We start from the raw sequence: 12,931 nt of genomic DNA, 5'->3' as shown, positions 1-12,931 counted from the left end.
TTTTATTTTTAATAAAAAATCTTGAATTTGAATCTCTCGAGTACGAAATTGTTTTTGTTGGAAAGTGTTTTATCCAAGTGTGAGATTTTCTAATACTCTCTCTGTCCAACAATAGTCGTCCACTATTGACTTGATACACTCCTTAAGAAATAATAAATAATAGCGGTATATTACTATATTATCCTTTGACTTTATTAAATTTAATGTTTTGAGAAATGTGTTAGATGATAAAATATTTAATAGCAAGGATAAAATAGACACAAAAGATAAATTATATCTTGGTTTTCTAAATTGGACAACTATTTTTAGTATAATCGACAACTATTATTGAATGGAGGGAATATAAATTCAAACTTATTCGCGCTCCAATATGGATACAGGTCAGATCAGAGGCGTATTCAGGAGGGGGTCACCGGGTTCACGTGAATCCATGCTCGCCTCCAGAAATCATATATAGTAGTGTTATATTTTTTAAAAATTATTTAAATATAGATGTGTGAACCCACACTTGAAGTATCATATAATGTCGTGCATTGGTGATAAGGCACCTTTCTAACTGAGTTTAGAAATTTGAACCTTTTATTTATCTTGTTTTATTTTTCTTTCTAAAATTGAGTAACATCTCTCAGCTAAGTGGTTTGGATAGATAAAAAATAATTTGTACCTATAATTTTAAAATTTCAATAGCATTTAGTGATAAGAACATAAATGTTAAACCAAACAAATTTATATCTTAGATCCACCTTTTCGTAATAGTGCATCCATGATCTCAAAATCCTGAATACGCCTTTGTCAGATCCAATTACTACTGTACCTACCAAGTCTTTTATATAGTGGGAGTTGACATACAAACTTGACAAGCCACCACTGTTCACGTAAGCATGCAGATCAGATCCAGATTTACAACTTTCTTGCACTACCAAACACGAAATAACCTTTCGATAACATCAAAATCAAAAAACTTTTTTACAATAAGTCAATATATTTTTCATTGTATTAACACAAGAATAATTGCAATTTAAATTTCTTATTGTGTAATTTTAAAATATCAAAATTTTAATTTTTAAAATATTGAGATACGTGAAAAAAAGATGATTTAGTCACCAAGCTAGACAAATTGCAACCCCAAAGCAATTGGGGATTCTCACTCATCTCTGGGTGAGGTCATATCATCCGTAACTTATTAGTCTAGTACAATTTAGCTTTTTAATTAAATTAATTTTCGAGAAGTGAAAGTACTACATGAATTGAGACGGACAAAGTAAAGCATACTAAGAGAATTGCTCGAGTTCAAAGCACATATCTAGCCTTCGAATCATGTATTTATATTAAGAAATTCATTAACTATTAAATTGTAAAATTACTTTTACTATATTTACTTGAAGTCGATTATGATCTGCTTCTGCCCGACAACCTGATATTGATAACCTTTCAAGCAAAGATGACAAATCAAAACATATAATAATCAATATATTATTAAAGATCTTCCACCCAATATTACTATAATGACTACTAACTATAATTCGTACTCCATAATTCACATAAAATAATTTTACTTTCTTATAGATGATGATAACTCAAAGTGTAAAAAATAGTATATCGTTTTCAATGTGATGGAATATTTTTAGAACAGACATCATTACATTACCTAACTCCAGTTCAGGGCCCCATGAAGGATGTTTGTAATCAAGGATTAGCAATATTCCACGTCTCCTTTTTTGGTCCCATGGATCATGTACAGTAATTTAAAAAAAAGGTTCCCTCTTTACACTTTTCACCCACAATTATTTCTTCCTAAAAATCAAATAATGAGAGTAGTATTAAAAACACCTTTAAATTTGACAAGAATTATTAGTTTCATACCTGAACTATTGACAACCTTAAAAAAATATTTTTTTAAATGATTAACTAAACTTAAATACATTCCTGATCTTGCAACATGAGTGAAATATACCTCTAAATTCTTGCCAAGTTTAGAGGTTTTTACAACACTTTTCTTGTTTTTTTATTAAGAGTCTCATGCTCCTACAAAAGTTAGAAACCACTTGCAGATCAGGGTGCATCTAAGTTTAGTTAGTCAAGCATAGAAGTATTTATAAATTTACGTCAAATTCATGAGTGTTTTCAATACTTCTTTTCTTAAATAATACTACCAATTTACCTATCATGTTCCAAGTGGAGTAACCATTATCTGATAATTTTAAAAACACCCAAGTTGCGCCTTTAATCTAGCAACTCATGTTCCATATTCTTTCAAGAAGAAGACAAACTTACATGTGAAAACAACCAATATGATTCTTGCTCTGCCCTTCCTTTGAATCCCCAAAAAACAGGATAAAACAACTTGGTATCTTCTTCTTCTGCACCAACCAGTGGAGCTCGAGGCTGTTTTCACAATTTATTATCTATTATGGAGGAGCAAAGATTAGTAGAAGAAGCAACAACAAATGACATCAATGGACAACTCAATGAAGAAGAAAGAGATCCAGAGAGCAATTCAATGCGACAGCCTCTCCTCAAGAGAAACAGGACACTGTCATCCAGTCCATTTGCCTTGGTTGGAGCTAAGGTCTCACATATCGAAAGTTTAGACTATGAGTAAGAACAATTAATAATCTTATCTTTAGATCAATAATAGATTTTCTTGAATTATGCATTACCTGGGCCAACAGGAATTGGATGTCCTAATTGAATGTGTCTGTTTTAGGATCAACGAGAATGATCTCTTCAAGCATGATTGGAGAAGGAGATCCAGAGTTCAAGTATTACAGTATGTCTTCTTGAAATGGTCACTGGCATTTTTGGTTGGGCTTCTTACAGGAGTTACAGCAACACTTATCAATCTTGCAATTGAAAATATTGCTGGCTACAAACTTCGTGCTGTAGTGGACTATATAGATAACAGAAGGTTAGTGATGTTTTCCCTGTGATTCGGGAAGTGTTCTAATGCTTCAATTCTATTCCGTGACTGGTGACAAAGATCAAAGATCACTCAATTGAATTGAATACAGTTATTGGTTAATTCATAATTGAGATTGTAACAAATAATGGTTACAGGTACCTTATGGGATTTGCATATTTTGCGGGTGCTAATTTTGTGCTCACTCTGATAGCCGCCCTTCTCTGCGTGTGCTTCGCGCCTACTGCTGCAGGGCCTGGAATTCCTGAAATCAAAGCCTATCTCAACGGGGTAGATACTCCCAACATGTTTGGAGCAACCACACTTTTTGTCAAGGTGCGTCACACACCCAATTTTATCACTGCTGGCAATTCAGGCTGTGAGTGTCTTTTAGGAAACAGCCTCTCTACCTTCCAAGGTAGGGGTAAGGTCTGTGTACACACTAAGTATGATGTTGTTGGCAATTCAGGTTGCAGACAAATTATCAGGCCATCAACATACTATTGAGATCCTACTGAACTAGATGTATAAATATAAAGAATAAGAGCAAATAACATCTTTTTATTTAGCCGACTTATTTATGGAACTCAATCTTACTTGGAAAGCTTGATCTCTATCTTTAATTGATCAGATAGGATCAATTAAAATAAAAAGGAAATTCTAGAATCGAATGCACTCATCCAACAAGGAACATCCGTCAGGGTATCTAATCTACTTCCAAACTTCAATCCTTTACTAGTGTCACTGTCTTGCTTCTCATGTGGCATTAAAATACAAGAGCTTCCATGAGACTCAAGTTTATGTCTCAATTGAATTTGCTATTTGTTGAGTAACACAAATGTTCCCTATCATGAAAATGAATGGAACTGAGAAAATTACATATACTTAAAAGCAAATATGTAGGGACATCACAAATCTCCATACTAAAAGATTCTAAATTTTGAGAGATCTGACATGTTTTCTTTCCCTTTGATTGATTTGTAAAAGCGTTCATTAAAAGTCAATTATGCTACTTACCAATTTCTTGTTTAATTTTATTTATCTAAGCAATCTTTAATCTCTTGGCTCACAGATCATTGGAAGCATAGCAGCAGTTTCTGCAAGCTTAGACCTTGGAAAAGAAGGGCCATTGGTTCACATTGGCGCTTGCTTTGCTTCCTTACTAGGTCAAGGTGGTCCAGATAATTACCGACTCAAATGGCGTTGGCTCCGTTACTTCAACAATGATCGGGACAGGCGAGATCTCATCACGTCTGGGTCATCATCAGGTGTGTGTGCTGCTTTCCGTTCTCCAGTAGGTGGTGTCCTATTTGCTTTAGAGGAAGTGGCAACATGGTGGAGAAGTGCACTTCTCTGGAGAACTTTCTTCAGCACAGCAGTTGTGGTGGTGATACTGAGGGCCTTCATAGAATACTGCAAATCTGGCAACTGTGGACTTTTTGGAAGAGGAGGGCTTATCATGTTTGATGTGAGTGGTGTCAGTGTTACGTACCATCCTGTGGACATCATCCCTATTGCACTGATTGGAATCATAGGTGGACTTTTGGGTAGCCTTTACAATCACGTCCTCCACAAAGTTCTCAGACTCTACAATCTCATCAATGAGTAAGCATCAACTCTTCCACATTCCAACTAGATCATCAAACATTCACTCAGTTATCTGGATTTAAAAGGCAATGCTTATCCACAAAAAATGAACTTACTAAGACTAGAATCATCTTGACACTTTGATCCATCTGCCCCGGCATTTTTTTAAGTTTGAATTATATTCAAACATGGTCTTCTTATCACATTTAATTGCCCAAAAAAAGAACTCTATAGATGCAAATTCCAGACTTTCAAACATTGATCTTTTTATATCTTGCAGGAAGGGAAAACTACATAAGCTTCTTCTTGCTCTGAGCGTCTCCCTTTTCACCTCCATTGGCATGTATGGACTTCCTTTTTTGGCCAAATGCAAGCCTTGTGATCCATCAATTCAAGGGTCCTGTCCTGGCACTGGAGGGACAGGAAACTTCAAGCAATTCAACTGTCCAAACGGCTATTACAATGATCTCGCTACTCTTCTGCTTACAACCAATGATGATGCAGTACGGAATATTTTTTCCATAAACACTCCCGGTGAATTCCAAGTTTCATCTCTTATTATCTACTTTGTACTGTATTGCATCTTGGGACTCGTCACTTTTGGGATTGCTGTGCCATCTGGTCTCTTCCTTCCAATCATCCTCATGGGTTCAGCTTATGGTCGCTTGCTTGCCATTGCCATGGGATCATATACAAAAATTGATCCAGGGTTGTATGCCGTTCTAGGAGCAGCTTCCCTTATGGCTGGTTCAATGAGAATGACTGTTTCTCTTTGCGTCATATTTCTTGAGCTGACAAACAATCTTCTCCTTCTGCCAATAACAATGCTTGTTCTTCTTATTTCCAAGAGTGTAGGAGACTGCTTCAATCTAAGTATTTATGAAATAATATTGGAGCTGAAAGGTCTACCTTTCTTGGATGCCAACCCTGAGCCATGGATGAGAAATATCACTGTTGGTGAACTTGCTGATGTAAAGCCACCAGTAGTTACACTTCGTGGAATTGAGAAGGTGGGACGTATCGTGGAGGTCCTGAAGAACACCACACATAACGGATTCCCTGTAGTAGATGAAGGGGTGGTACCACCAGTGGGGCTGCCAATTGGGGCAACTGAATTGCACGGTATTGTCCTAAGAACTCACCTACTTCTGGTTCTCAAGAAAAAATTGTTCCTTCATGAAAGACGGAGGACAGAGGAGTGGGAAGTGAGAGAGAAATTCTCCTGGATTGATCTAGCTGAGAGGTGGGGTAAGATTGAAGATGTGGCAGTTACAAAGAGTGAAATGGAGATGTATGTTGACTTGCATCCCTTGACCAACACAACCCCCTATACTGTGGTAGAAAGCATGTCAGTGGCTAAGGCAATGGTGCTTTTCAGGCAAGTGGGGCTCCGCCACATGCTCATTGTACCCAAATATCAAGCAGCAGGGGTGAGCTTATAAGCAAATTTCAGTTATTAATCTTATGCAAATATCTCCCTCCTATCATAGTCTAACGATACACAGAAAAAGTCATATCGTAGCATCAGAGCTTGTTAAGGAAGAGTCTAGGTGGAAGTGTTATTTTACAATAGAAGTGATAAAAGCATTACTAACATCAAACCATGCTCCTTTTTCAGGTATCTCCAGTGGTGGGAATCTTAACCAGGCAAGACTTGAGAGCTCACAACATTTTGAGTGTCTTCCCTCATCTGGTGAAGTCAAAAAGTGGCAAAAAGCACTGAATCTCTCCAGAGAAAACAGATACCAGTCAATTTCTGTGAAATATTCTTTTCCAGATTCCTTTGATCTATCCTTCTCTATTTTTCTTTCACTTTTAGCAGTTTCCATTCTTTCACATATTTTATAGGAAGAGACACCTGAAGAGAGTGAGAGCAATATTATTATGAATTATTTGACACACATAAGAAATCATTTATATATACATCATTTTGGTACAAATTCAGAGAAACATAGTTCATATAAAGCGACCACAATTACGCAAGAATGACAATGATGTGATATAATCTTGTGCCATTGATGAAAACTTTCCAGAATAGAGATTTGTCCTTACTCCTTAGTATTGTTCAGTTTGCAAGTTACCTGAGTCGTTATGAACTTGAACCATAAACAATTTTTTGAAGATGAACTATTGAAAAGCTCCCTCCTGCTTCTTGAAAGATTCCTTCTTCTTGGTGCTGTATCCTCTATCTCATTTAAGCACAGAATCTCAATACTGCATGCAGTCACATTAATTTCTTTGATTTGACCATCAATTTGAAACTTATGCTCCGAAACAGAAAAAGGATCATGGAAGCAGACTATAAAGTGAAGCACCCAGCCAAAGCAGCTATTTATTGTACCAAAAAAGACAACACATGGCTCCCCAATAACAGACAAGTATACATGAGAACAAAATGAAAGAAGCTTGACATTAGAATTTAAAAAGAAAATGAAAGGAGGGAACTTCTTAAATTTCGACAGATTATCAACACCCTTAAAATTGGAGGAATTTTTTTTCCTTTTTTTACTTTCCTTGACAATATTCACACGCTAGACGCCTCCCCCATCCCTCTTCCAACATGTCGGTCCTCTGCTATGTCCGTTTCATTCCATTGCTATCTTACCTCTCTTATTGCAGAGTTTTAGTTGTAAAGCTATCTCAATTTTATTTTTTTTGCATCTTCTATCCTAAATTGGACGATTAACTTTGATTGGGCAAGATCAAAGCAAAGGCATGACATGAAGTTTTAACTGTTCTAAATGGTTACAGCTAACTCATTGATGAATTTGAATTTTTAGCGTATGAAGTGTTTCAATGTCTGTTTTCCAGTAATATGATTCCAAAAGCATCATGTTTTTTTCCAGTAAGGTGCTTATGGACAGCAAGAGTTAGGAAACTAATCAATTTACTCAGCAGAAAAGAAGCAAGTTTTTCATGTTTGAGTTTAGATGATCACACTTTGTTAAACGTATCAAAGCAATATTTTGTTTTGTGTGAATTTTGTAAAACCTTGTAAAGTGCCATCTTTGTTCAAAAAACACATGCACAAAACAGCTTGCAAAGGAGATCCTTTGTCAACTCTCTCTCCCTCCTCTCCAAGCAAAAGTGTGAGAAAAGAAACAAATGAAAACTGTTGAAATTCTAGTGGTGAGCATGAGGTAGGACCTCTGTTATAGTCCTTAATCAGAACTTATCTAAATGCTGAAAATTTTTGAACAAGTGTTTGACTTAGACCGAAGTAATAAGAATAATTCTCCATCCCATTCTCTTCAGTGACACGGCTTAAGCTCATTTCTTTTATTAGTTTCTCTCATCTACACCGAAAAACTCTATAAAGGAATGCACATTCCGAATTGCATTATTAATGCTCAGTTTCCTCATTTTGATGCAAAGGTGGTCTAGAAATATGAATCCAACATTAGATGAAATTAAAGACAGGCTTTGTCTAAATGTCATTCCTCACTATAGCAGATGAAAATCCTAAATGAATAATAAGCTTAAGGATAATACAGTTTCAATTTTGAGGGAAAAGGCATCTTTAGCACCTAAAGTAAACTTGACAGAACTAAATGGTAGCACTTAAGGATTTTACGGGAACATAAAAGGCCAGAAAATCAATTCCACACATGGCAATAACATTGTTTTCTCCAATGATTCCACAGCATAATCCAAATTTGTAGGAAGGCTAACTTCAAAATTCATCTTGATGTGATAAATAAATTTGAGTTACAATTATAAAAACAATGTAATGCAATAAAACCTTTTCATAGTCGTGCTTACTAATTCCCTTATAAAAAATGGAATACTTTATGATTTATGGATCTTTTCAATTACCTTAGGCAAGCTTCAACCAAATCAGGGAAATAAAATTCTTCCAGATTTCCAAAGAACCTCTGCAGAACTTTCCCGGTCACAGCTAATATGAATAAGAATTTGAAGGAAACTACTGATATTCCTCAAGCTCAGTTGTGCTTAAATTCCTTATATGGAGATACCTACAAGATAATAGAAAGTTACTAAGAAATAAAATAATCAATATACTGAATGGAAAGATACACTACTTTTGGTGAATCTGACAAGCACCCCTTGACATTTTTGAAGAGTCCGAACAACATTTCCCTTGGCACATATATGAGCTACTAACTGCAACAAAGCACTTCAAATTGGTAAGTTTTCATCTTATGATACTTAAATAGGGAACTGTAATTTCCTATGGCGTTCAAATTCTGAACCATACCAACCAATATCATCTTATAGCAGCTACTTCTAACATCAGGAGTTGTTCTGCAAAACCCCCCAAACCAAAATCATCTCATGTAGCAAGTATCCCTATTCTCTATCATCCATAGCACTTATACAGAGGTTCACATATCCAATTATAACCCCAATTTCCTTTATTTTCCTCACTTAAACTCACAGCAGGCCCTACCTTTTCAAATGATTTCTGATTCTCAATCCTCGGGTCTATGTAACTTTACCCATTCCCCCCTTCATCTTCCTCATCTTCTAACACTACCAAAGCTAAAGCGCATATATCTTACAAAAATTAGTAATAGAAACTAGGTTATTCATGGTAAACATAAATGTTGAAGAATCGCTGAGCCTAAAGTCGGGGATATCGAACTATATACGTTTTTCATACTTTCAATGCGACATATAAGCTGGAGCAAGAGCTTGATATATGAATCGCGAATGAAAATTACTGCGCCGCAAGAGCAACTGAAAATGAAATCAACTAAAACTAAAAGATTTGCAGCAATCATGGAGGAAAAATATACTCTTACGTTTGTCAGAGGCAAAATCTGTCACACTGAACATCATGAAAAATATGGCAGATTCATAAACTACTAGCGGACAGCAGATCACTTGGAAGGAGGCAGTGAGCAATAGAATCACAATCTTTATTTTGCGGTGAATTTTATTTCTAAAAAAAAAAATCATATTCAAATTCACATCACAAATCACAATCAAATTCTTTAATTCTTGAAATTTGGACTATATAGTATAAATCTAAATTAAAAAAGCACTTGCTCCGTCTCATTTTATGTGACACTTTTTGAATTTCGAGATTCATACAAATCTATTTTTAATAGTAAGTTTTTCATAGATCCTTTAAATATTTTCAATTATTAATTATTGTGATTTATAACACTTTTTACGTAGTTTACAAATATGTAAATTTCATTTCAAAAAAATTGAAGATTCTATATGCAAATTTCCAATCAAAGTTAAACCGTTTGATTCTCGAAAAACGAAAAGTATCACATAAATTGGGACTGGGAGTAATACATTATAAAACTTTTTTGTTTTGGTAGTACATTAGAAAACAACACTAACAATTTATAACCACCGAAACAGAGTGTTAGAAGACAAAGGAAGCCATGTGCAGCGTAATTTCTTCCGAGACACAACAAAAGTTGTGCGATGACGCCTTCTATTTTTGATAATAAGTGGATCGGTGGGTCTTTCGTAGGCCAACCTTAAGAGACTATCGAGGTTTCCTTGAAAAAATATATATATACACAGTGGTCACACATATCGTTACAATCAAGTATTGTATTCGCACAATTTCAATTATGATTAGATTTTGAATGCGAACGGATACAATGTATTTTGCTAAGTTTTGTAAAACCAAATCCGATATATTAGCTTATTTCAATCCCAACAAGGTGTTCATCCTTGGTTTCTGAAAAAGGAAATAATCTGGTTGTAGACGATATCCTTAGCAGTAATCCCAATGATGAAGTCTGCATGAGCGTAATCCTTGATATACTGAACATGTAGCTTCTCTACATCGTGGTACTTGAGATTATCAAGTAATATCCCAACATCTTGAACATCAGACAGTGCATCTTGGCCTCCATAGCTGAGAAACAGGGGGAAATCATGAGGGATATTTGTCAGATTGTACCTTGGAGGTTTGGTTTCACCGTAGTGAGCCTGATTGAAGTCGTTGCTCCCATAGTCATATTTTGACAAGACACCATCTCTAACAGCTGCATGAATTTCAAATAGTTACATAGTCATTTGGTATTTTTGGTTGGTTGGTTGATTATTGGAGCCGATCCTAACTTGTTTAGGACTAAGGTATAGTTGATTGATGGACTCGTAAATAGTACTTAAAAATGGACTTACTCTGAGACAAATGCACAAGGTTCTTAGTTGATGTAGACTGGGGCTCATTCTTCAAGAAATGATCGACCGTGGAGGCATTTAGACAGCAGTTCTTTCCTATATTCATAGAGGAAAGTTATTTAGCTTGGAACTTGTGATCATCACAAATGACTCCATCTGTAAATGACGAAAACGTTTTTAATTTTATGGCAGATTAGTACCAGTAAGTGCAGTTATCAAGTCATAACAGTCCACCCCAGCTTGAGCACATAAGACCTTGAGAAAATCGGACACAGGCTCACTACCACAAAGCGTCAAAAATTGAGGTAAATGTGACAAAAGAAGGAAGGGGGGTGGGGGACAAGAAGGGCAAATTCAGAACACTAGTTGTAAGTAAGGAGAAGTAAATTTTTACCCCCTTGGATTAAATTCTGCAAGACCAAATATTGTAGTGATCTGTTGACATTGGAAACCATAAACATCAACAAATCACAATGTATGCATTGCTCTTAAGCTTTGCAAAATGTAAAGAAGAGAAGTGAACCTAGATTTTGCCCTGACCTCACTAACAAAAGCTCTAGCAGCAACATCACCGAGTGCAGTGGTCATATGGCTCAAATAAGCAACTGGGCTGAGCAAGGCAGCTGATTTTACCTTGTCTATTTGTTTCCCTTCTGAAAAGGACGCCAACGCTATCAAGGTGCCCTGTTAGTTCAGAAAATAGACAGATAAAAAGGTCATTATATCATGTACTGGAAGGATAATAAATGTTTTGCCACCTACAATTGAGACTAATGTTCTGTTCTCTTTCCAAACTTACCATTGAATGGCCTATATAGTGAATTTTCTGCCCAGTTTGTTTAAAGACAAGATCAACGAGAGCAGGTAAGTCATGGACGACAAGATCATCCCATGTCCAATTCCAGTAGTCCTGTAAACCAGAATGAATAAAACCTTTAAAGATTTAGAGCTATTTAAGTATTTTGACATCTTTCTTCCCTTTACCAGAATTCTTTTTATCAGTTTTGCAAGCATTATGAAAAATGTATAGTTCATTGAGGAACTGAAGGAGATACCGCACTATCAGGATCAAGAGTGACATGGCGACGGCTATATCTGGTTCCCCTGACATTGGAAATCCAAACATCGAAGCCATTATCTGCCAAGATCATCGCCGGTGATTGTGCTGGTGAATTCTGCAGCCATGTTACTCCATCCTGCAAAACAGTGACCATATTTTACTTCCTTCATCCACAGTTGCAGTGAATTAAGATTGAAATATTCGTCTACTTATTGTGGGTAGTATTTCTCCCTTCTTAATTGTTTGACATAATTTGATTGGAGACATAGAAAGAAAGATTTTTGACACATAAACAAAATATCGAATGTATCCTTGCATCAAACAATTTGTATAGAATTCAGTGATGGCTTAAAATAAGTCATGTTAATGGTAAAATGAAAAGGTGAAATTTGATTTGCTTGTAGCTATGAGAAAATGTTAATATAGTACCAAACAGATTTAAACGCAAGAATAACAGTTGTTGAGTATTCATAAGCTTCATAGTTATTAGCTTGTGGTCAAATTATTTATATATATATATTGAGAATTCTATTAATTAACATGATTTGAATGCGAATTCAATTATTATAGTAGTACTAACTTGAGTCGTAGTAGAAAGTAAGAACACATAAACTTCATAATTTTGAATTCGCCTCTAATTGTGCAAATTCACAAGCATTCACAGTAGTAGTACACAGAGTAAACATACAAATGACAAATCTGTGTTTTGTAATTTACCTCCTCGTGAGCGTACTAGCCTACAGAAACAGCCAGCCCTTGAGTCCGTGGTTGACTAATTAAATCATGCCACATATACGTAATGTGAGACAAGATTTGGAATCTTGAACTTCTCTACGTGCAAAAGCTACTTGCATTTCTAAATTTTATGCAATCTGAAGAGATCGGGATATGGAAAGTACTGCATTCACCACATCTGAGCCCCTTTATTTCTCCTACAGGCCTTTAGCATACTGGCTTTAGAGGAGGATTTTTGAGTTTTGGATTTTATAAAGATGATAATTGAGTTTTATATATATATATAATATTTAATTTTTTATTTAATTTTTTTTAATTTATGTCATATTATGGAATTTGAGAAGTTATTGAAAATTTTATATGATTTTTAAAATATTTTAAATTGTTAGCTATTGTGATTTGTAGTACTTTTTTAAAACATAATTTTGAAAATAATATTTATTACTCTCTTTGTTCTAATTTATGTGGCACATGTACAATTTCAAATATTAACCCTTTTTTATATGTCTCTTTAATATATTAAGTTGTTAATT

At 35.2% G+C, this 12,931-nt stretch overlaps 2 protein-coding genes and 2 long non-coding RNA genes across 4 annotated transcripts in view; 1 reads left to right on the top strand and 3 right to left on the bottom strand.

Annotated features, from left to right (window-relative positions):
• Positions 1-1,247: 1,247 nt before the first annotated feature.
• Positions 1,248-2,359, bottom strand: LOC107062553 (uncharacterized). The gene is made up of 3 exons (XR_001474697.1): positions 2,275-2,359; positions 1,649-1,794; positions 1,248-1,428 (listed from the first exon to the last, which is right to left on the bottom strand). It is a non-coding gene; the product is annotated as an uncharacterized lncRNA (long non-coding RNA).
• Positions 2,186-6,436, top strand: LOC102601748 (chloride channel protein CLC-b). Its single transcript, XM_006357128.2, has 6 exons — positions 2,186-2,598; positions 2,708-2,908; positions 3,058-3,235; positions 3,972-4,504; positions 4,767-5,916; positions 6,105-6,436. The coding sequence occupies exons 1-6, from the start codon at positions 2,411-2,413 to the stop codon at positions 6,207-6,209; spliced, it is 2,355 nt and encodes a 784-aa protein (XP_006357190.1). The 5' UTR covers positions 2,186-2,410; the 3' UTR covers positions 6,210-6,436.
• Positions 6,437-6,616: 180 nt separating this feature from the next.
• On the bottom strand, positions 6,617-9,415 carry LOC107062552 (uncharacterized). The gene is made up of 3 exons (XR_001474696.1): positions 9,253-9,415; positions 8,303-8,611; positions 6,617-6,700 (listed from the first exon to the last, which is right to left on the bottom strand). It is a non-coding gene; the product is annotated as an uncharacterized lncRNA (long non-coding RNA).
• A 610-nt stretch (positions 9,416-10,025) lies between these two features.
• LOC102601417 (triacylglycerol lipase 2-like) overlaps positions 10,026-12,931 on the bottom strand; it is a 6,106-nt gene continuing 3,200 nt past the window's right edge. The window contains exons 3-9 of the mRNA XM_006357127.2: positions 11,659-11,799; positions 11,403-11,513; positions 11,144-11,287; positions 10,998-11,038; positions 10,804-10,883; positions 10,604-10,699; positions 10,026-10,464 (exon numbers count right to left, since the gene is read on the bottom strand). Of these exons, the coding sequence (XP_006357189.2) occupies positions 10,142-10,464; positions 10,604-10,699; positions 10,804-10,883; positions 10,998-11,038; positions 11,144-11,287; positions 11,403-11,513; positions 11,659-11,799 (936 nt within the window). The 3' untranslated portion in view covers positions 10,026-10,141. The remainder of the gene's footprint in view (positions 10,465-10,603; positions 10,700-10,803; positions 10,884-10,997; positions 11,039-11,143; positions 11,288-11,402; positions 11,514-11,658; positions 11,800-12,931) is intronic.

This window comes from Solanum tuberosum, unplaced genomic scaffold, assembly GCF_000226075.1.
Source record: "Solanum tuberosum cultivar DM 1-3 516 R44 unplaced genomic scaffold, SolTub_3.0 scf00241, whole genome shotgun sequence".
NCBI classification, from domain to species: Eukaryota; Viridiplantae; Streptophyta; class Magnoliopsida; order Solanales; family Solanaceae; genus Solanum; species Solanum tuberosum.
This window is presented reverse-complemented; position numbering and strand designations above follow the sequence as displayed.

What these genes read in the sequence shown, in the direction of transcription:
- LOC102601748 (XM_006357128.2), top strand. Translation starts at nt 2,411, where the DNA reads ATGGAGGAGCAAAGATTAGTAGAAGAAGCAACAACAAATGACATCAAT. An exon ending in ATCGAAAGTTTAGACTATGA is followed by an intron (nt 2,599 to 2,707) that starts GTAAGAACAATT and finishes TGTCTGTTTTAG; the next exon opens with GATCAACGAGAATGATCTCT. An exon ending in CAACCACACTTTTTGTCAAG is followed by an intron (nt 3,236 to 3,971) that starts GTGCGTCACACA and finishes CTTGGCTCACAG; the next exon opens with ATCATTGGAAGCATAGCAGC.